At 47.7% G+C, this 24,350-nt stretch overlaps 1 protein-coding gene across 1 annotated transcript in view; it reads right to left on the bottom strand.

The window, feature by feature from the left end:
- PRSS56 (serine protease 56) overlaps positions 1 to 24,350 on the bottom strand; it is a 132,560-nt gene that overhangs the window by 14,534 nt on the left and 93,676 nt on the right. Inside the window, exons 11-13 of the mRNA XM_077281719.1 lie at positions 12,765 to 12,926; positions 11,280 to 11,379; positions 10,563 to 10,731 (exon numbers count right to left, since the gene is read on the bottom strand). Coding sequence (XP_077137834.1) covers positions 10,563 to 10,731; positions 11,280 to 11,379; positions 12,765 to 12,926 — 431 coding nt within the window. The remainder of the gene's footprint in view (positions 1 to 10,562; positions 10,732 to 11,279; positions 11,380 to 12,764; positions 12,927 to 24,350) is intronic.

Below are 24,350 nucleotides of genomic sequence, written 5' to 3'. Positions count from 1 at the left end.
ACCACTATCTGCCACACCAATTCATGAGTACGTGGGTCGATGCTCCTCCGGCACAACTTGCCATCATGGATAAACAATTTGCTTCTCCCCTTCCACAGCTGTTGGGTCTCCTGTGGATCATCTGGGCCAGGGTGCAACCCTGCCTGCGTCAAGAGCTCTTTCACCCGACGGACCGCGGGGTCACCATCCTGGGTTTCCGCCCATCCGTGATGGGGCAGGGGATTCAGCGTGGCATCCGGTTGGTTCTTGTGCCTGTTCTTCACATGATGAGAGTTCTGAGTGGCTTTGGGGCGATGGAAGGCAGGCAGCTCCACCTCTTCAAGTGCCTCCGGGTCTTCTCCCGTTTCTGGCAAATTGGGCATTCGGGACAAGGCATCGGCATTAGCATTCTTGTGTCCTGCCCGGTACTTGATGGTGAAATCATAGTTGGACAGCCGGGCCATCCACCGCTGTTCCAAGGCCCCGAGTTTGGCAGTGTCCAGATGCGTTAGCGGATTGTTGCCCGTGAAGACGGTGAATTTCGCGGAGGCCAGGTAGTGTTTAAACCTCTCTGTCACTGCCCAGACGATGGCAAGGAATTCCAGCTTAAAGGAACTGTAATTGTCAGGGTTCCTTTCCGTGTGACGGAGTTTTCTGCTGGCGTAAGCGATCACCCTCTCTTTGCCTTTCTGGACCTGGGACAGCACGGCTCCCAATCCCACATTGCTGGCATCCGTGTACAGCACAAACGGTTGGTCGTATTTGGGGTAGGCCAGTACCTCTTCACCCGTCAGTGCCGACTTCAAACAAGTAAAGGATCCCTCCAGCTCCTCATTCCAGTCAAATGGGGTTTTCCTCCCCTTAGTCTTCTTTGGTTGTCCCACCAACAGGTTTTGCAAGGGTGCGGCCTTCTTGGTGAAGTCCTTGATGAACCTCCGGTAGTAGCCGACCAGCCCGAGGAACTGCCGGACTTCGTGGAGGTCACTGGGCTTTGGCCAGTCCTTGATCACCGTGACCTTGTCTGGGTCTGGGGCCACTCCTTCAGCGCTCACCACATGGCCCAGGTACTGCACTTTAGGTTTCAGCAGATGACACTTGGACGGTTTCACCTTTAAGCCAAAGTTGGACAGAGCTTCAAACACCTCGGCCAGGTGCTTCAGATGGTCTTCGTAGGTCTTAGAGAAAACAATAACATCATCCAAATACAGCAGCACGGTTTCAAAGTTCATGTGTCCCAGGCAGCACTCCATCATCCTCTGGAACGTCCCTGGAGCATTGCACAATCCGAAGGGCATGTAATTGAATTCGCAGAGACCCATTGGTGTTGTGAAGGCCGTCTTCTCTTTGTCCGCCTCCGCCACAGGAACCTGCCAGTACCCACTGGTGAGATCTAAGGTAGAGAAATAGTTAGCAGATTTTAAAGCAGCCAGAGACTCCTCTATCCTGGGCAGTGGGTATGCGTCCTTATGTGTAATGCGATTCAACTGCCTGTAATCAACACACATCCTCATTGTACCATCTTTCTTTTTAACAAGGACTAACGGAGCTGCCCAGGGGCTACAGCTGTCTCTCACCACCCCAGCGTCCTTCATTTCCCACAACATGTCTTTGGCACACTGGTAATGAGCTGGGGGTACAGGACGATATCTCTCTTTTATGGGTCGGTGATCTCCCGTGGGGATATGATGTTGGATCCCTTTCACCTGCCCGAAATCTAAGGGGTGTTTGCTGAATACCTGCTCGTACTCGTGTACCACCCTGTAGGCCCCCTGTTTTTGATGGAATGGGGTAGAATCAGTGCCCACATGCAATTCCCGACGCCAGTCTTTCGAGTGCTCTGCAGAAGCGTTGTCCCCTGCCACGTTTGACGGGACCAAGGGTTCAGGTGTCTGTATCACACTATTATTAACAGTGAACAATTTGGCGAGTGTGGCATACTTGGTGAGGTGAACTTCTTCCTCCCCACAATTGAGGACACGTACAGGCACCCTCCCCTGGCGAACGTCAACCACCCCCCTGGCGGTTAGAATAGTAGGCCTATTGTCTGAATATACGGGTTCTACCAAGGCCTGGTAGTCCTTTCCCCTGAGGCCTATGGCTGCCCAACACCATATTAACATTTCACTCCTGGGGGGTATTGCGATGGGGTTTGAATCACTCACAGTGACACGACCAATCTCACCACCAGTCAGCTCTACCTGCTGTCTCTGCATCAGAGCTCTGATTTCCTTCTGCAGGGCACGTTGCTCACTGTGACCAGCAGTTTCTGCCACCTGTTGCAACAAAACAATAACTTCTGCAAGACAATTTTCTATAACATTAGTACCAAGAGTCATCATGGGATTACATTCTCGACGATCAATATCAACAATCACAATCCCTTGGGCTTTCAATTCCACCCGCCCCACTTTGATGGTGACTTCCTTATACCCCACTTGTGGTAACGGCTGACCATTACTGGCTATTATGGTGAAATCATCGTCAGGGCCACGAGTAATATCGGTGTCCTCCCAATACCGTTTATAAAGCACGTAAGGTATAGTCGTCACCTGAGAACCGGTGTCCAGCAAAGCGTTCAAGGGGATCCCATCAACCACTACGGGGAGAACTGGTCGTCCTCCAATGTATTTGGTTCTCCAATGCTGCGGGCCTGACCGTCCTACTCCTGGGGGTTGGCCCTTTGCCCCAGGGGTTGCTCGTTTAAAGGACAGTACCTTGCAAGGTGGCCCACCTGATGACAGCGGCGGCAGATGGGTCGTCCATCCTGATGGAAGCGATCGTCGGCCCGGCCTCTGGTTGGCGGAGTCCTCCTCTGTCGCATCCAAGGAACATCCTCCGGTCTGGAGGCCAGCTGGATCTTCTTCTTGGGGGCCTCCTGTAGGGACTGCACCGTCCGGGCCAGGGCAGCAACGCTCTTGGTCAGCTCCTGCATCTGGAGGCGGAGTCCTGCAGGGGAATCGTCTTCTAGGCTCTGGGCATCGGCCTCGGCGGCGACTGGAACATCCGACGCCACCTCCTGGTGGTATGTGAGAGCGGGGCGCCTGAGAGGTGCTGCACGGCTAGGCTGTCGCTCCTGCAATGCCTGGATAGCTTTATCCTTGAATTGCGCAAAAGTCAAGTCTGGATTTTGCATGGCCAAGAAGTACAATTGGCGCCGCTGGTGACTGCACAGGAGCCCCTCAATGAATCGCTCCTTCAGGAGTTTATCCTCATCCTGCATGCTGTCGGGGTCACTCTGCTTAATGGCCCGCATCGCCTCCTGGAGATTAAGGGCATAGTCCCGTAAGCTATCCTGCGGTCTCTGTTTGCATCCATAGAAAGTCAATTTAATTTCTGTAGCTGTATGGGTATCGAAGGTGGCTTTAAGCTTTGCAAAAATCTGCTGTGCCGTTCCCTTATCTGCGGCGGGCCAGGACTTCACTTCTCTCAGAGCTGCTCCAAAGAGTTGGCCAATTATCATATGAACCTTCTGAGGCTCGGTCAGGGGATAGAACTCGAGCAGGCTGCAGAGCCCTTCTTTAAAGTCAGTGAATGTATGTGACTCCCCAGAGTATCGCGGGAGCCAGGCCGCTCCGGGCAGGTATGGCATAGAGAAGGGCATTATGGCCTTTGCGGTAGCGGCGGTGTCAGCCTGGCTGATGGGGGGAGCGGGCTCCGGGGCCGCCAGTGGTGGTATTAGGGCCGCGGCTTCGCCCACTGCGGGGACCGGAGCTGCCCCTGCGTCCGCGGCTGCAGCCGCCACCTCCTCTCCTCCCGACTCAGACATGGCTGTCCCTTCCTCCCACTAACCTGCTGGAAGTCCGAGTTCCTCTTCCGGGATTGGCGCCTTACCGCGCTTTCCGTTCCGCGCTTCTTTTGGCCGGTTCCGCCCACGAAGCTAAGGCTCCTCCCTCCGTGCGTGGCAATGGTGAATTTTGACTGTAAATGGCAATACACAGTCCAAGCACAATAAATCACAGTTCCAAGGCACACATGACCTGATTCTTCAGGCTTAAGTAGATCCTGTTCGTGACGCCAAGTTTTGCAGCGCCCCCACCGCCGCAGGGCCGAGGGGTACCCGGTACCGGGCTTCTGAGTCTCTGCTCTGGGGTTGTCACGGTGGCTAGGCCCGGTCCGTGACCCTGCTGGTGGGGAGGCGACGTACAGTGAATGATAGATAAGGATGGTGATGCGGTGTAGTGCCGTACGCAGTAAAATAACGAGGACACCAGGTTGCAGTCTCTTTACCTCTTTACTGAAGGTTTAAGAATCCTCAGTCCAGAGCGCTGTCAACAGGGCTGTCAGAGACCAGCCGGTCCAAAGGCACATCAGGAGTTCTCTTTACAGGTGGGAATCAGTGTCTACCTTCTAGCGCTGTGTGTTGTAGTCCTTCCCTGCTGAGCTCCCGGGATAGTCCTCACAACTGAGTCTGTCTGTCTCTGATGTTCGTTCTCTCCGTCCCCCAGATGATATGGTAGGACGCACCCGTATGACGGGGTAGGCCTGGAGTTCTTCCGGGACCCTCGAGTCGCCCCTCTCCCACAGCTGCCTCCGTTGTCTGTTTAGGTGATTTGTGTGAGACAGCCAACCTATAATTGGCTGTCCGGCCGTGGTTTGCAGTAGTACTTAGAGTCTCTTACTTGCTCGGCGTTCCGGCCACCGACTGTTTGCGCCTCAGAAGGATGTTGCCTCGGTCTAACAGCACGACTCCTTCTGGTCCTAATGCCTCTTTTCTGTATTCCCGTTGTTCACTGGTTAGTTCTGCTCTTGGGAGTCTGCCAGGATCCCATCCCTGACAGGTCCTCTCACTAGCTCTTCCCAGTTCTTCTCTCTCTGTCTTCCTGTCCAACCCCCAGTTTTACCAGAGTGTGAGGAGTGGCCTACTAGATAGAACCACCCCCCCTGGTGGCCGGAGTGTGAAGTGTGAGTGTTACCTGATCAGAGAAACTCCTTTAGTGCAATCAGACGTAACATCACTCCCCTTAGTGGCAGAGCGACATTACTGCAACGACCAGGACTCTGGGGCGCTGCACACCAGATTTATAGATTTATCAAAGGGGTCATGGTGTTTGGTAAATCTGTCTAATTTTAGGACTGTTTAGTCCTAGGGCCCGATACACCATGCAGTTTTTGCCATAATTCTGGGGTAAAACTATATGAAATGTCACAAAATTTGTTTAAAATTTTTGAACTTTTAGTGTTTTTTAGCCAATTCAAGCAACTTCTTGAAAAAGAGTGAGTGGAGCTTAGGCAGGAAGAGTAGTGGCTAAGCGCTCCCAACAAATGTATTATAAATGTACACCGGTGGCTAGCACACTGGAGACGGTGCACGATAGTTGTAAGGTGTGCCAAAGTCATTCAAGAGGTGCTTTCTTCTCAATGAGTTTGGCAAAACTTAATCCAGCACTCCCTTCATTAAGACTAGAGTAAAAAACGGGACTCTGTCAGAGCTCTGGTGCATTTAGCATGATAAATATGCCCCAATATGTGTGCCGAGAAGCACCCTGTGCAGCACCCTGATGATAGCTGTGGTGAATGGGGAACACTCCTCAGCAGGCACTCTTATCAACTGACCTGGTTTATGAAGGCAATGTGGCTGTAATTGTTAGATGGTCACTGTGGTGTAGGTCACTACAGTTCTAATCTAAATGATTTAGTTCAGTCACTATATATCAGTACTGAATAACTGCATTTCTTGTATTCAATCACCTTTGGTATTATTCAGTTACTGTATGACAGTAATATTTTGCCATGATATAGCAGTATTATTTATTATTCCCTTTTCACGTTACATATAAGCATGACTGCTCCATGGTGGTATAGAAATGCAGCCGAATGTATAGTGAATATCTGAGTTAAAGGGAACTTGTCATCAGGTTTCTACCCTAAACTAATGCCATTTGTTTATGGGTTCTGCAATACTGACTCTTTAATCATCAAGAGTTATTTTCATCTTTAGAATATACTTTACATATTGACCTAGGGACCTCTTAGGACACGGGATGTAGGTTATGTGTATTCAGGGCTGGATGTGTCCTGAGGCCCACTCCTCCAGGGTTTCACCTGCCATATCCACCATACATAAACAGTGTTTTCGGTATTCACAGAATACCCTCCACAAGATGGCAGCTGTGTAATACAATTAGCATCTAATTCAACTCTGATCGCAGCCGTTTAACCTCTAAGGTACCACACAGCCAATCATGACAGCAGAATTTAAGAGGTTGGAAATGGAGAAAGGTGTTCCTTCCAACAACCATCTACGTTCCCTTCAACATGATTGTTAAATACTGATGGAGCTGTTATAGCTGCCAGAGGAGATAAGCTATTTACAATATAACTCAATATTACAGTATTGCTACATGCACGCTGCTAGGTTCAGATAGGGGCGGGACAGGTCCCATGAATTCTTTGGAACTCTGGGGGGAACCGTTACTCAAGGCGACCATGTATTGCAGCTTCTTCACGCACAAGATGGATCCACTTGCTCACACAGATACAATTGATAGAGTCCTCATGAACAGATGAACAGTGTAGTTTAAAGGGAATCTGTCGTCCCAAAAATGGCCTATAAACTAAGGCCAGCAGCATCAGGGGCTTATCTACAGCATGCTGTAAATAAGCCCCCGATGTAACCTGAAAGATAAGAAAAACAAGTTATATTATACTCACCCATGGGCGTCGCGGTCCGGCGCCTCCTATCTTCATCAGATGACATCCTCTTCTGGTCTTCACGCCGCGGCTCCTGCGCAGGCGTACTTTTCTGCCCTATTGAGGGCAGATCAAAGTACTGCAGTGTGCAGGCGCCAGGCCTGTCTGACCTCTCCCAGAGCTGTATTTGGTATAGCTGAGCACCTAACTGTCCAAACTAATCAATACTAATATTTATACCGCACAGCTGAATGTCGAAATAAAAAATAAATAAATAAAAATGTCATAATTGGTGTTTGGTGTTTGAAAATCATATGGATAAAACTACAGTGCATATCACAAAAAAAAAAAAAACAAGCTCACAGACAACCCTATTGATTGAAAAATAAATAAAATGAGCAGGAAAAATCAAAGGCACGGAGGGACCTACTGGTACTCTGTTGCCCAAGGGTCTGTATAAACCTGGAGCCAGCTCCCACCTCTATTCATGAGCTATAAAACTGGGGTTAAAGGTTAACTTGCGACTTATAGGTAACTAGTCAGCTGATTCATGGTGTCAAAGCATGGGCAGAATGAAGGAGGCACTGGTCGCTGACCTTCCCATGGCAGACAGGTCTCTCTCGATGTGTCTATATCGAGAAAGACCTGTCAGTCAAGGAGAGGACAGGAGTGTTTCAAAGTAAACACAACTGCAAAAATGCAGCTTGTGTCTGCTTCATGCTACTCCTGATTCGGGCAGTATGAATTAGACGACAAGTTCCCTTTAAATATCTATAAACTGCCACACTCATAATACTGAAACAGATTTATCCTCAATATTTATGATAAAATATATAATAAATATGAAACAATATTCTATTTTTTCTAAAATACTTGACATGGTGTTTTAATTAACCCCTTAATGACTGCCGGTGGCGGTTAGGGGCCTTATTCCTCAGCGCTGCTTTTTAATGGTGTTGAGAAATAAGGGTATAGCGCCCCTGGCATTGGAAAATCTCTGGGGTCTCGGCTACCAGAGGTAGGGTTGGTGTAAGGGTTGTGTTATGGTTGGGGTTAGGGAGTGTTAGGGTTGGGGTTAGGAGTGTGTTGGGTTTGGGGTTAGGGGTGTACTGTGGTTAGGGTTGGGATTAGAGTTAGGGGTGTGATGGAGTTAGGGATATGTTAGGAGTTGTGTTAGGATTGAAGTTAGAATTGGTGTTTTTTCAAAAGTAAAAAAAAATGATGATGATATGACGTCATGACGGTATTGAGCGCAAGTGCTTGCTACTCAAGTTTGCATTGAGTGCACGGATATCCACCGAGTATCGCAGATCCCTGCATTTTTTTTGAGTGTTTAACAGCCACGAAACATGCGGGGCAGGGACTCGAGCATGTCACTCGAGCACCAACGATACTGGAGGCAAACTGGAGTAGTGAGCACTTGCGCTCAACACTAATGGCGACAAATTCAATATGATGACCTAATGTTATCAATAGTAATGAGCGAGTATACTCATTGCTCGGGTTTTCCCGAGCACACTGGGGTGATCTCCGAGTATTTGTTATTGCTTGGAGATATAGTTTTCATCGCCTCAGCAGCATGATTTACAACTGCTGGACAGGGTGAATACATGTGGGAATTCCCTAACAAACAGGCATTCCTCTCATGTATTCAGTGTATCTGGCAGCTGTAAATCATGCAACTGAGGCGATGACAACTGTATCTCCGAGCAATAACAAATACTCGGAGGTCACCTGAGCAATGAGTACACTCGCTCATCACTAGTTATCAAATTCTGTGACATACCTGTGACTTCACAATGCTCACTATACCCCTGGATAAAATCCTTGAGGGGTGTGGTTTCCAAAATGGGGTAACTTGTGGGGAGTTTCCACTGTTCAGACACATCAGGGGGTCTCCAAAAGCAACATGATGCCCGCCATCAATTCCAGACAATTTTGCATTCAAAAAGTCAAACAGTGCTCCTTCCCTACTGAGCCCTGCCATGCGCCCAAGCAGTGGCTTTCCCCCAAGTATGGGGTATCTGTGCCCTCAAGAGAAATTACAAAACAAATTCTGTAGTCATTTTCTTCTGTTACCCTTGTGAAAATAAAAAAAAGTTTGGGTCTAAAGTAAATCTTTTCTGAAATGATAATTTTTTCCTTCTACATTGCTTCAGTTCTCATTAAGCACCTGAACGGTTAATAAACTTCTTGAATATGGTTTTGAGCACCTTGATGGGTGCAGTTTTTAGAATGGTGTCACTTTTGGGTACTTTCTATCATATAGACCCCTCAAAGCCACTTCAAATGTGATATGGTCGTTAACCCCTTAACCCCTGGAGCTTTTTTCGTTTTCGTTTTTCGCTCCCCTTCTTTCCAGAGCCATAACTTTTTTATTTTTCCATTAATATGGCCATGTGAGGGCTTATTGTTTGCTGGATGAGTTGTACTTTTGAATGATACCATTGGTTTTACCATGTCATGTAACAGAAAACAGGAAAAAAACTCCAAGTGCTATGAATTTGCAAAAAAAGTGCAATACCACACTTGTTTTTTGTTTGGCTTTTTTGCTAGGTCCACTAAATACAAAAACTGACCTGTCATTATGATTCTCCAGGTCATTACGAGTTCATAGACACCAAACATGTATACCCGTAGCGTCTCCATTTTTTGTGATCTGGGGTCAGGTGAGGGCTTATTTTTTGCGTGGCGAGCTGGCATTTTTAATTATACCACTTTTATGCAGAAACGTTTTTTTGGATCGCCCATTATTGGATTTCAATGCAATGTCGCGTCAACCAAAAAAAATGTAATTTTGGGGTTTTGATTTTTTTTTCTCACTACGCCATTTAGCGATCAGGTTAATCCTTTTTTTTATTGATAGATCGGGCGATTCTGAACGCGGCGATACCAAATATGTGTAGGTTTGATTTTTTTTTTTAATTGTTTTATTTTGATTGGCACGAAAGGGGGATGATTTGAACTTTTATATATTTTTTATTTTTTATATTTTTAAACACATTTTTTTTTTGCCATGCTTCAATAGCATCCATGAGGCTAGAAGCATGCACTACCTGATCGCCCCTGCTACATAGAGGTGAAGCACAGATCACCTCTATGTAGCAGAAATGCAGCACTGCTTTGAGTGCCGACCACAGGGTGGCGCTCACAGCAATCTGCCATCAACAACCATAGAGGTCTCAAGGAGACCTCAGGTTGTTATAGCAATGCACCGATGACCCCTGATCATGTGACGGGGACAGTGGTGCGAGCTCTTCCCGCGCGGCCGGCGGCGCTTGTTAAATGCCGCTGTCAGAGTTTGACAGTGGCATTTAACTAGTTAATGGGCGTGGGCAGATCGCGATTCCGCTCGCTCCCATTGCGGCCACATGTCAGCTGTTGATAACAGCTGACATGTCGCGGATTTGAGGTGGTCTCACCGCCGGAGCCTCAACTTAAAGAGGGGGTACATACTATCCCGTCAGCTGGGAGAAAGGGGTTAAAAAGATGTGTTTTGGGTTTTTTTAAATTATGTTTCCAAAATTGTGCTGATGTAAAGTAGACATTATTTATGAACTATTTTGTGGACATAACTCTGATTTAAGGGCACAAAAATTAAAAGTTAGAAAATTGCAAAATGTTCAACATTTTTTGCAAATTTCCATTTTCTTCATACATAAACGCAAGTCATATCAAAGAAATGTTACCACTAACATGATGTACAATATGTCACGAAAAAACAATCTCAGAATCAGTGGGATTCCAGAGTTATAACCTCATAAAGTGACAGTGGTCAGAATTGTAAAAATTGGCCTGTTCATTAAGGTAAAAATTGGCTCAGTCACAAAGGGGTTAAAATCCTAATTTTTTCACTATTTATTTTGCACTTGGCTATACTGTTGTAAACATCTTTCATGCTTAGCTGGGACAGCGACAGGAAGAGAAGGTAAAAATTACTATTATTATGGTACCTCTAGGAAAAGCTGCATCTCCACAGTCTCAACCTCCATTCCAGCCTGTTTTTCCTGTAGTAAATTTGTAGAGTCCGGCCTGATCATATGATGAAGAAGTGAAGTCCAGTCATCTAGTCTGGGTCCAAGGTCTGGAAACAATGCTTCAAAGGATGCGTTTAGCAGTTCTCTAGGATGATATTAATTGATGACATAATAAGTATATTCAATGAACACTTGTGAATCTATCTCATATCTAATATCTATCTATCTGGGTTATCCAATTGACTGTTTATTATTATTGTTTGTGGACAACTTATCAAAAAATCATGGACACAATATTTTTTACTGACACATTGGAGAACCATCTTAAATCATTATGATTATCAGTGATCCATGTCTACAGACCATAATTCAGATTTAAAGACATTAACTGTATTCATTGTAAACTGTAAAATGATAATGATTTCAGTCAAAATAATCTGTACAATTACGGACTGTCCTGGAATTTCTGGATGGTTAGTAACCCATCTATCTATCTATCTATCTATCTATCTATCTATCTATCTATCTATCTATCTGTCTGTCTGTCTGTCTGTCTGTCTGTCTATCTAGAATAGGACAGATCATGCTTTAAAATAAAAAAAATTGTTTTGAGAAAAGCAAAATTAAATTATTTAATTATATATTAAATATCTTTCTGTGTCCTCAAATATAGTACACTGGAATTTATTATACCTGTGAATATCACTTGTGGTTTTTGTGTCTGTTCTATTAATGTCCTCTGAAATGATTCCCATGTGTTCTTTATCCATTGCTTCAATAACTTGATTCTGCTCTTTTTAAAAAAAATATAAGACATCAAAGGGTCAGTCACTAATTTATGTTGTTCACATCAGAAATAGCGTTTTTAAATGCAGTTTCAGACAAAGTTTATGAAAGGGGTTGTCCGGTCTTTTGATAAAAGTCTGCAGTTTCTCTATGTGACTGCGTAGTTCTGCATCCTGAGGATTCTCTGGTGTTGAGGTTGAAAGCAGGTAGTCACGCGACAGCAAGTATGTGATGTGAATACTTCTGGCCACATTACAAATAGACATGCTTCTCCTCACTCAACTCATTTGTAATGAGTGAGGCTGAGCACTTCTAGTCGGCACGTGACCTCATCTATGCAGATCACAATCTTGCACTCAGGTGACCTCTCAAAGCTCTCAACGGCAACACCATTCCTGACAGCGCCTGTAAGGATTCAGAAGTCTTCAGTCACAGAGTGAATACAGACTTTTATCAAAAGACATGACAAACCTTTTTAAATGAGTACTCCCACAATAAAACGTTATCCCTTATAGAGTCACAGAGCTGTTGGTTCTCTCATCCGAGAGAATTTGGCCAATTAAGCAAATGACACTCTGATCAAACTCTGGTCATAGTGTTAGCATAATGTGATCTGATTCTCTCAGATGAGAATGTGAGAAGAAGATCGAGAGCAAAATGTCTCCATCGTCTCCATTGTTTCAGTGCATGATGTCATCAGAGATGTCAGCCGAGTGCAGTCTGATGATTTCCACGCACTCATTAACTTACATGGCCGAGTGCGATCCAATAATCAGATCAAACTCGAACCTGCTGTGATTCTTTCCTCAGGCCATCTCATGCTGCGAAAAAAGTCGGACATGTCCATGGCCCCATAAACTAACATTGGTCTGAGTGTGATCCAATGTTTTTTCCACATCCAGTGATTCACATACTTCATCAGTTAATGTTGACGTGTCTCTCCATAAATGCTTAAGTTACGACTTCTCATGTGCCAGGTGTGCAGAATTTTATTGCTGACTCGCTCTCTCATTTTCAGATTGGTGATTTTGGGGGTAACTTACGGCAATGAAATGTCGGGTTCCTTGTAGTTTAAATGTAAAATGGAACCCCTTGTTTTATTGGGCTATGGTGCTCCCAAGCCAGTGGACTAATAGCTGGGCGTAATTATGGTTTATGGTTTCTGTGTTTGGTAATCGCCAGATTTTGGAGCTTCAGCGACCCTACCATTATTATATCAAACTTGATTTTTATTATCTGTTTGTTTAAATAGAGGCCAAAATTATCCAAACTATAAGGTCATAGCTTTTAAAGGTAAATCATAGTTGGGGGGGGCATTTTCGGGTAAGGGACAATAAGCTGATAATACAGTTATTTCACGAGAGAATTGACAATAGCAATGCCATGAGATACCTGTAAGTTCTCTTCGGGGTCTGAGGGAAAATATATCACTGTACATGTCTTCCATGAAATGCGGAATAGTCTGAGTGAAGAAGGAGACATCCATGTTGTTACGTAAGAAGTCCTCTGCCTTGCGCAGTAAATTTAGGAGGATCTGGAGATAGGAGCGGAGCTCTGCAATAATTCCAAACATTCATTATGGGTAACATTATGTGATACAAGTGAATTGCCTAGTATCAAACAAAAGCCTACACATTTATGCACTTCTAACATTTCTCAGATACTAACTCACTTAATGATTGATTTTATTTCAGCCCAGGGAAAGTGTCATGTATAACAGCTGTCCGAAGTGGGAACTCAGCCCTTTTTATATGGTCATGAAATTAATATTTATAGCCTATATTAGTGCTATATTTTTAGTTGGTGTCTTGTAACTGAGCTATCTAAATTATTCATAATGGCAACTCTTCTCATACATGGTAACTCTGCTGACTACAGGATGTTACACACATATATTACAGGTGTAAATGTTCTATAAAGTGACAATTAACCTCAAGGAATATAGGCCAATCGCATAAGAATGACTGCATCATGACTATCCCATAGTGCATAGCGCACGAGTAAGCATTGTAGAAAGTATATGACAACATATATAATCAGCAGAAATAATGGATGCATTATTTTAGTTTTGATCATTGGTCTTGTAGATATTTTTTTTGTAAGATTGAATGTAGCTTGCTGTTGCTCTAATATTTGCACACTGTGAACCATTAGCCTTTTAGTTAAAGGGCTTATCCAGCCCTCTTTTTACTTGTAGTGCTAAGCACTTATTGACTGGTAGTTGCTAACTAAATGCCTCTTGTGCCATGCATGGTCTACCAGGTGTCACTGCTGACGTCATGTTGATTGACAGCCAGCTCCCCACTGCTTAAGTCTGAGCAGGCTATCAATCAACATGACATCGGCATGACGCCCCTTTCGGCAGAGCAGAACGGAAGAGAAGGAGATGCTCTGTCAGGCTCGGACTGGCCAACCCGAGAACCGGAGGATTCTCCGGTGGGCTTAGGCACTGACACCTGCTGGCATACTGGCCAGCAGCTGCCTAGGGCCCCACTGCTCCAGGGACCCCAGGCAGTGGCTATGGGGCCCCTGAGTCAAGAGGGCCCACCCTGTGCCAGCGTAGCAGCAGCTGGAGAGAGGATCCTGTCCCCGCTGCTAAAGCAAAATGAATATTCACGCTTCCCCACGCCCCTATGGGCGTGGAGAGGCGTGAATACCATTTCTCTTTAATAGCAGGCAGCGCTAGCCGCACGCTGCAGCTAACACTGCCCGCAGGTACAGCACACACACGCAGGCACACAGACTCACACAGAGCAGCTCACCTCCCAGCGTCCTGCTTCCTGTCTGAGACAGCCCAGCTGGATGACATCATCCAGCGTGCTGTCTCAGACAGAAAGCTTCCAGCGAGGAAGAGGCTGCTGGGATGAGCTGCTGCGGGGAGGTGAGCTGTGCTGTGTGCCTGCGTGTGTGTGTGCCTGCGTGTGTGAGAGTGTCTGTGTGCCTGCGTGTGTGTGTCTGCGTGTGTGTGTCTGTGCCTGCGTGTGTGCCTGTGTGTGTGTGAGAGTGTGTGTGTGTGCCTGCGTGTGTGTGTGTGATGAGCTGCGGTGAGGTGTGTGTATGGTGGTGAAGGACAATGATATTGGTGGGGGAAGACGATGGAGGTGATGGGCAATGATGGTGAAGGGGGGAGACAATGATGGAGGTGATGGGCAATGATGGTGGTGGTGGGAAGACAATGATGGAGGTGATGGACAATGATGCAGGTGATGGGCAATGATGGAGGTGGGGAGGCAATGATGGAGGTGATGGGCAATGATGGAAGTGATAGGCAATGGAGGTGGTAGGCAATGATGGAGGTGATGGGCAAAGATGGTGATGGGGGAGGCAATGATGGAGGTAATGGGCAATGATGGAGGTGATAGGCAATGATGGTGGGGAGGCAATGATGGAGGTGATGGCAATGATGGTGGTGACAGGCAATGGAGGTGATAGGCAGTGATGGTGGGGAGGCAATGATGGAGGTGATGGGCAATGATGGTGGTGGGGGAGGCAATGATGGAGGTGATGGGCAATGGTGGTGGGGGGAGACAATGATGGAGGTGATGGGCAATGGTGGTGGGGGGAGACAATGATGGAGGTGATGGGCAATGATGGTGGTGGGGAGGCAATGATGGAGGTGATGGGCAATGATGGAGGTGATGGGCAATGGAGGTGATAGGCAATGATGGTGGGGAGGCAATGATGGAGGTGATGGGCAATGATGGTGGTAGGGAGGCAATGATGGAGGTGATGGGCAATGATGGAGGTGATAGGCAATGATGGTGGGGATGCAATGATGGAGGTGATGGTCAATGATGGTGGTGACAGTTAATGGAGGTAATAGGCAGTGATGGTGGGGAGGCAATGATGGAGGTGATGGGCAATGATGGTGGGGGGAGGCAATGATGGAGGTGATGGGCAATGATGGTGGTGGGAGGCAATAATGGAGGTGATGAAATGGGCAATGATGGTGGTGGGGGAGGCAATGATGGAGGTGATGGGAGACAATGATGGAGGTGATGAAATGGACAATGATGGTGAGGGAGGAGGCAATGATGCAGGTGGTGGAATGGGCAGTGATGGCGGTGGTGGGGGAGAATGATAGGGGTGGAGGGGGAGAAGGCAATGATGGAGGTGGTGATGAGGACAATGATGGGGTGGAGAGGGGCTGCATTATACTTTATGAGGGGGCTACATTATATTCTGTGGGGGACTGCATTATTCTCAGGGGACTACACTATGTTATATTTTGGGGGCTACATCATACTATATGAGGGGGCTACAGTATACTCTATGGGGGCTGCATTATATTCTGTGGTGCGGCTGCATTCTCTCAGGGGACTACATTATATTCTGTGGTGGGCTGCATTATACTATATGAGGGGGGCTACATTATACCTTATGAGTGTGCTACAAAATATTCTATGGTGGGGACTGCGTTATACCTGAGGGAGTTGCATTATATTTTGTGGGGTGCTGCATTATATTCTATGAGAGGGGACTGCATTATATTTTATGAGGGGGCTACATTATATTCTGTGAGGGGGCTACCCCAACCCTTGATACATAATTAAGACGTGAACTACCATATATTATACCCTGATATTAGCGCTTTTTACCACACAATTGATGGTCTTGTATTTATTTCTATGTAGCTACATAGTGGGCCCCAAGAACGATTTTCTCTGGTGGGCCCAAGGTGCTCCAGTCCGACGCTGTGCTCTGTCAATGTAAAGCTGTTCATGACCATTCTGAGGGCGGGGAAATTGTCACACGGCACAACAGGCAGGTAGTAAGCAACTGTCGAGTGCAGAAATACTCTATATGGTAAATCAGAGTTTATAGTGGTGTCTCCTACTCAGAACCCTGATCTGTTAGCTAGAATGGCTAAAAAGAGCATCTATCTCTCTAAAGGATTCGGTTTCAGAAAATGCATGTATGACATTGACAGCCCATTGATTGTAATGGTATCTGTGTAATGCTTCATTTTTTCCTGTGGAGCTGTTGCACATGAAAATGGTTTTCTGATGTTGTATTTTCTGGAGTTTTCTGCTCCTCTACCTCACGGCTTCCTGGTTGCTTGGGAGCGGAGTGCTCAACAACATTAACATTTCCGACCAGTGGCATGGTCGAGCCACTATTCACAACTAAATGATCTTCCATGCTGCTAGCAACATGAGAGAAACGCAAGGGGACTGAGTCTGGCTAGGTCCAATGATCCGCCCAGTTTCACAAATTACTTCTACAGCAGCAGTCCCCACCTTCCCTACCTTCAGATCTGAGACAATGCAATGAAGCACATCCAGATCCCCAAGTCCTATCTTCACCTTATTTTACTTAATTTTTCTCTCCATCCCAATATAAGTATATGCACATCCAGATCTGCTATTTGGTGCGGGACTACTCACAGAAGTTACCATCTGGAGATCTAGTATTCATAGCCGTTTGCTAGAACTGATACTAATTTGTCAAGCAGGCAGACAGCTGTGAGCCACACATCATGGGCCCACTAGCCACATGTGGCTCCTGAGCCATAGGATGGGAACCCCTGCTCTAGAGCAAAGAGTCTGCTAGCAGTATACGCTCCTCACCCAACCAGACACTGTAAATCCGCAGGGTGGTCGATAACCTAAAAAACAAGGTGTACCCTATGTGATTAAACATCTCTGTGTTCATGAGAACAGAGAGGATTTTTAATAAGAGTTAAATTGCAAAGTTACTTGTTTTTTAGCCACTTAAGAGCTTGAGATAACTCTTTAACCCCTTAGTGACCGGGCTCATTTTGATTTGAGATTGTTTTTTCATGGCACATTATAATTTATGACAATGATGAATTTAGGTTGATATGTTGTGCTTTAATTTATAAAATTATCAGAAATTTGTCAAATTTTTTTTTTTAGAAAATAGAAATTTTCAAACTTTGATTGATTATCCCTTTAAACCAGATAGCCATACCACACAAAAACACTAATATATAACATTTCCCTCATGTCTACCTTACATCAGCACCTTTTGTAAAATGTTGTGTTATTTTGTTTTAATTTTAGAAGGTTTCAAAATGTAGCACTATTTTTTTTATTTTTTCAGGGAAATTTTCAAAACTTATTTTAATAGGGACCCATTCAGTGTTAAAGTGACTTTGGGGGGTCTTACATATTAGAAACCCCCAAATGTGATACCATTTTAAAAAAACGCACCCCTCAATGTATTCAAAATTGCTGTAAGGGTAGTTCATTAACCCTTCAGGTGCTGTTCAGGAATTAATGTAAAGTGGCATGACAGGAATGACATTTTTTTTTACTACTTAAATTTTTATAACTTCTGAACAGGCCGCTAATGGTGGTGGAAGTCTTCTCCATGGAGGTGAACATTCTATTGATTTAATATTTCTGCATCATTTATGCTAATCATTTTAATCCCACAACTAGAGCCTTCCCCATGAAGCTGATTAGATATAAGTAATGTAATTGTCACCAAGCTCCAGATGGACTCTGCCTGTAGTAAAGTGAAGATTGTCAACTAGAATCCAGATCAAGTGTAGTGACCAACACGATGAAACACCAGATATAACAACCATGAAGAGGCCCAGTAATTTAGCCACCAGAGAAGACATCAACATGAAAGGCTTCTTTCATGTCTCTGTTATGTCCTTTGTTTTTGGATTGGGTGGACCTGATCGAGAACAACATTGTAACTGTCTGTTACAGAGACGCAATACCAGACCAAAGCATGACCGCGTATGCCGAGTACGGTCTTTTCCTACGTATGTAACCTAACCACCAAAAAACTGCCCACCGACCCAACCTTTCCTTAAATAAAACATAACCAATTATTCTTTTGGATATTTTGGCCACAGCGGCCAACTTTTTATTAATAAAATTAACATAACATAAATACAACAGTATAAATTTGAGGGGAGGGTTCTTGGAGCTAAAAAGATCTGGCAAAACCCCACAAGATAAGATCGACCACCATATTACCCTCAGCCATGAAAAACCAGCTCGAGGGCACCGTACATCCCGTTCCGGGAAGAGAAAAAACCACCAACAGCTCCCAGGGTAAAACCCCGTCCAGAGCCCATACCAAAATGCCAGATCCAACCCCACCACATTTTAAATTGCCTGTAATTATGCTCCAATTCCTTCCCCCAACCAATCAGCGTCAACTCCAAGAACCCCCACCCCCCCACCACACACGAACAGCCCTGACCACCTCAGGCTCGTGAGTGCCCCAACGCCACCAACGCCCGTTCAACTCCTTCTTGCAATGCTAAAGTCCACAAATCAATCCCAATCGCGTTTAAGTGGACTCCATCTTCCAACCAGTAGTTACCAAGCCCTGACTCCAATTCAAAATGTCTAACACTAATCCCCCCGTTCCTAGAAACAAAACCCGCTATTGCCCTATTCAACTTGACCCTAGCCCTATTAATACCCTTCAAAGATCTAGCCCCCCTCCACCGTTTTCTAGGCACAATATTTGACCACACAATCAACACCCCAGGAAATGATACCTGCAACCTCAACAAATCGAACCGTATGTCCCTAATCAATTCCCTAACAGGCCGCACACCCAAGTCATTCCCCCCCAAATGCACAATTAAAATGTCAGGTTGTCTATCTAACCGAACCGCCTTAGAAAATTCAGGAAGGGCCCTGCCCCACACCATCCCCCTATATCCCAACCACCGAATGACAACTTGACGCCTACTAAAGCCCAGTTGCCTACCGTCCGGCCTGACCTCGGCCCGCAGCGCCCCCCAATGAACGAACGAATGTCCGAAGATCCAGGCTAAGTAAGGGGACATACCTGCAACAAGATGCATGAAGAAAAAACACTGGGGTCAAATACGAAATCATAATCACACCACTAAATTAATGACGGACGTAACTTAAGTAACGATTGGAAGTCCACCTGCCAATTCTACAAATATCTTCCGCTTCCAAACCCAAACTATCAGCTTCTGATGCCGCCCCGATACGAAATGAATGCGACCCAAACATATCCGGAGAAAGGCCCAACTCCTGCAATCCCCTTCTTAACACTGCAATGAACTGAAAGCGTGACAAAAATGACCCCTCTGCGTGACACAACAAAGGGCCAGATCTGCCTGACCATAACTGCCAGTATGCTTCCAGACAACCTCTAGGACACATCAGAGACCCGTTAACCCTCCCCAGCACGACACGTCTCCCTCTTCCAATTTGGTCAGTCTTTGAACGCCGAATCCAAAAAACGATACCCCCCGTCCAAACTTCCACATCCTCCGCCAACAAACCCCCAGCTCTAACTTTGGACGCAGACACCAGTTCCCCAACGCGCATGGCCCCAAAAAATGCTAATGAAAAGGCAAGGCGGAACAACGCCAGCTCAAAACCCGAACCACAAATAATCTCCAAGACTACACCCAACCGCTCCAAAAGGCTAAACAAAATGGGGCGGCGACGGTCAATCGTTTGATTACCTCTCCTGAAACCCCTAAGTGCCTGTCTGACCAAAAAATGTTTTGTCGCATCAACCAACCCCTGCAACTTAAAAGCAAAAGCCAATCCAGCAACAAATTTATTAACCTTCGAAACTGACCAACCTTCTTCAGCCGCCTTCCCGATCAAGAATAATACTGCCAACATCCTGTCTTCTTCAGACACCAACTGGCCCCACACCGACACCCAACTTTGCCATACGCGCCAAGATGCTTCATATGATGCCCATGTTTGGCTCGTAACAGACTCCTGGATCAACCGGCCCGCTCGTCCATAATCACGCTCCAGATATGCAAAGGGCATTCCTCTCCCGAGATCTCCGCGTCCGGTGCCAATTCCCGAAAACGGTCCCACTGGAAACGAGACAATGCATCTGCTATTGAGTTCTGCACACCCGGCACATGTACCGCCGAAATACAAGCATTCAGCTCCAAGCACCGAAAAACCAACTCCCTCACCAACTTAATCACCGGGGAAGATGAGGCCGACAAACTGTTAATCACCGACACAACGCTCATGTTATCGCAATGAAAACTAATCCGTCTGTTAGCAAACATTTCCCCCCAAATGGAAACCGCTACCACAATAGGAAACAATTCCAACAGGACCAGGTTTTTTGTAAGGCCCAAGTCTCTCCACTGGCTTGGCCACCGTCCGGCACACCAACGACCACCGCAATAAGCCCCGTAACCAGCCGAACCGGCTGCATCCGTGAATATCTCGCAATCAAAGTTTGTCAAGACCTCCTGCTGAATCAATGACCGCCCGTTGTAAGTGCACAGGAAACGTTGCCACACTAGCAAGTCATCTTTGTGTTCTTTTCTCAGGCGAATAAAATGGTGCGGCTCCTTCACGCCTGCCGTCGCAACCGACAACCTGCGACAAAATATCCTGCCCATGGGTATGATCCGACATGCAAAATTCAATCTACCCAAAAGAGACTGCAACTCTTTCAAAGTCAACTTCCGCTTTCTTCTACCTCTTTCAACCTCCTGCTGCAGCATGGCCAACTTATCCTCCGGCAACCGACACTCCATTTTTTCGGAGTCAATTAAAATTCCCAAAAAACTCAACGCCGTGCTGGGACCTTCTGTCTTATCCGCCGCTAATGGAACTCCGAAAAGCTCTGCGACCCAAAACATAGCCGTTAACGTATTACGACACACTGCGGAATCAGGCGGCCCAATAAACAAAAAATCATCCAAATAATGGATAACCGACTGAACTCCCGCCACGTCCCTAACCACCCACTCCAGAAACGTACTAAATGTCTCAAACAACGAACAAGAAATGGCGCAGCCCATTGGCAAACATCTGTCCAAATAGTAACCACCATTCCAAAAACAACCTAATAACGGAACACTGTCCGGATGCACCGGAAGCAAACGGAAGGCCGATTTAATATCCGTCTTTGCCAACAGCACCCCCGGGCCATGCCTTCTCACCCACTGCACCGCTGCATCGAACGATGTATACTCAACAGAGCACAGCTCTTGGGCGATGCCATCATTTACCGACCGACCCTTTGGATACGACAAATGTTGAATCAACCGAAACTCATTCGGCTCTTTCTTAGGCACTACCCCCAAGGGGGAAACCACCATACCCTCAGTCGGCGGGTTCAAAAACGGCCCAGACATCCTTCCCAACTCCACTTCTTTCTTGAGCTTAACATCAACCACTTCGGCATGCAACATTGCCGACCTCAAATTCTTAATCGAAAAAGGAACCTCGTGACTCGGGGGAGGAATCCTAAAACCATCCGCAAAACCATTAAAAATAACACCTGCCTTCACCCGATCAGGGTACCTATTTAGAAAGGGGGCCATCTCGTGAAGCCTCACCGGGCTCTCCCCCTTGACCGGCACCCAAAACTGACTTTCCTTTTCCCTTCCTGAAACACTTTGAAGCCCCGTGTGAACTTCCGTTACAGTGGGAACACACATGCTTAAATTTACAGGTGTTACCATATTTACACTGCCCGTCATTAAACTGCCAGCAGGTTCCAGATTTCTCTTTTGCTCCCTGTGCACCCTGACTACTGCTTCCGTGTCCCGCCTGCTGGCTGCCACCACCCCCGGACCCATGAAAGGACTGCCCATGTCTAGCTGGGGCCATAACCTTCAGCCAAAGGCCTATATCCTTCTGGTCCCACCTAATTTCCGGCCTCACCGCTTTTCTCTGCCTAAACTGCTCATCATACCGCAGCCACGTCTGACCGCCATATGTACGATGCGCCTCCCCAATCGAGTCTAGGTAGCAAAACAAACCCGAGCAATTCTCGGGCGCCTTCTCCCCCACTACGCTCGCCAATATTGCGAATGCCTGTAACCAATTCACAAATGTCTGCGGAATTAACCGCCACCTCCGCTTTTCTTCCTCCTCCTTTTTGCTATCATCTTTTTTCCCTTTATCCAAGTTAAACTTCTCCAACGGAAGCAAAGAAAAAATTTCCACATACTCGTCTCTCCAAATCTTCTCCTTCACCTCCTTTTTTAAATGCGCTCCCAACGGCCCTTCAAAGCACACATAAACTTCCCCTTTCGCTCTGTCATCTAATTTGACCGTATCACCTTTCTCCTTCTCTGTCTGAACCGAAACTGATACACCTGCCGATGCCACCTCCAATACCCGACTAGGGCTTACCAAACCACTCCCCAACTGAGGTTCCACCCCCCGCCCAGCCAACCACGCCTCCACCGGCGATGCGGCAACCCCAGTTGCCGACCCCCCCTCCAATCTACGCAAAATTTGCGACATACCCTGCAATAAATCCTGCATACCAGGCACCTCTGCCACAATCGACCCACTCCTCTGACGTTCCTCACACACCGCCACCCGACCTCCCCTAGCTTCCTGCAACCCGGCCCCTGCGGGCGACAAACCAGACGTAGACTCATACTCACAAAGCTGCGCGGGTGCTGTGTCCCCGCCAGCCGGACCTCCGGATCCCTGTCGCTCAGACCTCCCTTGACGATCACCGCTGGACTCCGACACCTCCTCACCGCGTCGATGCCCTGGGCCCGCGCCCCTGGCCTCCTCGTCACCAGGGGGGACCCGAGCGTGCTGGAACTGCTGCGCCGCTATCCCTCTCTGCCCCAGGCCCGCGCCCCTGGCCTCCTCGTCACCAAGGGGGACCCGAGCGTGCTGTAGCTGCTGTACCGATCCACTCCTCCGTCCGCCGTCAGTATCCCCCGCCACCTCACCGTCCGATGGGTAACGGGTAAACGCTGCTCTATGTTCCGGAGATCTCCTGGGCGACCGCGACCGATCCCCGCGTTCCAACCCGGGCGAGCCCGCCCGGTCGTGTAACGATCTTCGCTCCCGGGCAGGCAGCTCGACACTGCTGCCTGCATCTCTCCCTCCGCTGCGCCGTTCCGTACAGGCGGGACGCAGAAGAGCTCCTGACCGCTGACCGTCCGCCACCTGTGTACTCCTTGTGGTCATCCCAGCAGGCACCCTGGGAGGTGATGGGCTGTGGGTGCCTGCCGCAGGAAAAAGGGCCGAATTCCTGATTGTTGCTTCCGCTGCTCGTCCTAGCCGTGCTGCTCCTCCTGGACGTGCTGCTCCTCTTGCTGCTCCTCCTGGCTGTGTCGCTCTGCCTGGCTGGGCTGCTCTTCCTGGCAGCGTTGTTCTCCCTCTCCCTGCCGCCGCGCGCCCCCTGGGCGCTGTGGATCTGGTGTGAGCAGGAGAAGCGGGGGGAGGGGAAGCGGCGGCCGCTCTGCCCCTGGACGCCGGGACACCGGATGGAGCTGGTGGAGCGGCGGCCGCACGCCCGCCGTTAGATGGGGACCTGCCAGGAGCGGAGGAAGCTGCGGCTGCGCTCTGCCTGGATCGCGCAGGCCGCACTTCCGGTCCGGCGCTCCCGGCAGCAGCAGCGGTGTCCTGAGTCTGACGCCCGGCGCGTGCAGGCCGGGTGCTTGGATTCCTGCCGGAGCGGGAGCGGCCGGGGGAGGCAGCGCCGCTGGACTCACCGCCCGCAGGGTCCCTGGAGGGGCTCCGGAGCCTGCGCCTGCCACGCGCCGGGAGATCCGGAGATAGTCTCTCTGGGGGCCTGGTCCTCCTGCCCCGTGAGCTCTGCCCGGATCCTACTGCGGCACCAATGATGGAGGCCAGCTGGGCCTCAAGCCAGCCCCCTCTTCTGGATCTGGCCATCTCTCGGAGCTGGGCCAGCATGGACTCCGCCGACGCCATCCTGGACTTCTTCCTTCTTCTGGAATAAGGTAGGGAATGGCGGTTTTCCCGCACTTTCCCTACTACCTCCCCCTTCTAAACCCCTCCCCCCTTTCCATTCTCCTATCCCCAGCCGGAGCATCATTTAAAAAAGACCGCCCGGCTCAAAGCAGTCATGGGGGGCCTCCTCCCAGCTGCGCTTTGTTCCAGCCCCCATCTGGTAATGCTGATGTTATTGAGTATTACATGCTTTGAGTTACTGCTCTTTGAGAAAGAGCTCTTAAAAGATAAAACCATTATATTCTAACCATAGGGTGTCTGTGTGAGCCTGAATGAATTAGCC

Source organism: Ranitomeya variabilis, chromosome 2 (assembly GCF_051348905.1).
Source record: "Ranitomeya variabilis isolate aRanVar5 chromosome 2, aRanVar5.hap1, whole genome shotgun sequence".
NCBI classification, from domain to species: Eukaryota; Metazoa; Chordata; class Amphibia; order Anura; family Dendrobatidae; genus Ranitomeya; species Ranitomeya variabilis.
Note: the sequence above shows the minus strand (reverse complement) of the source record. Positions and strands in the feature narration are given on the sequence as shown.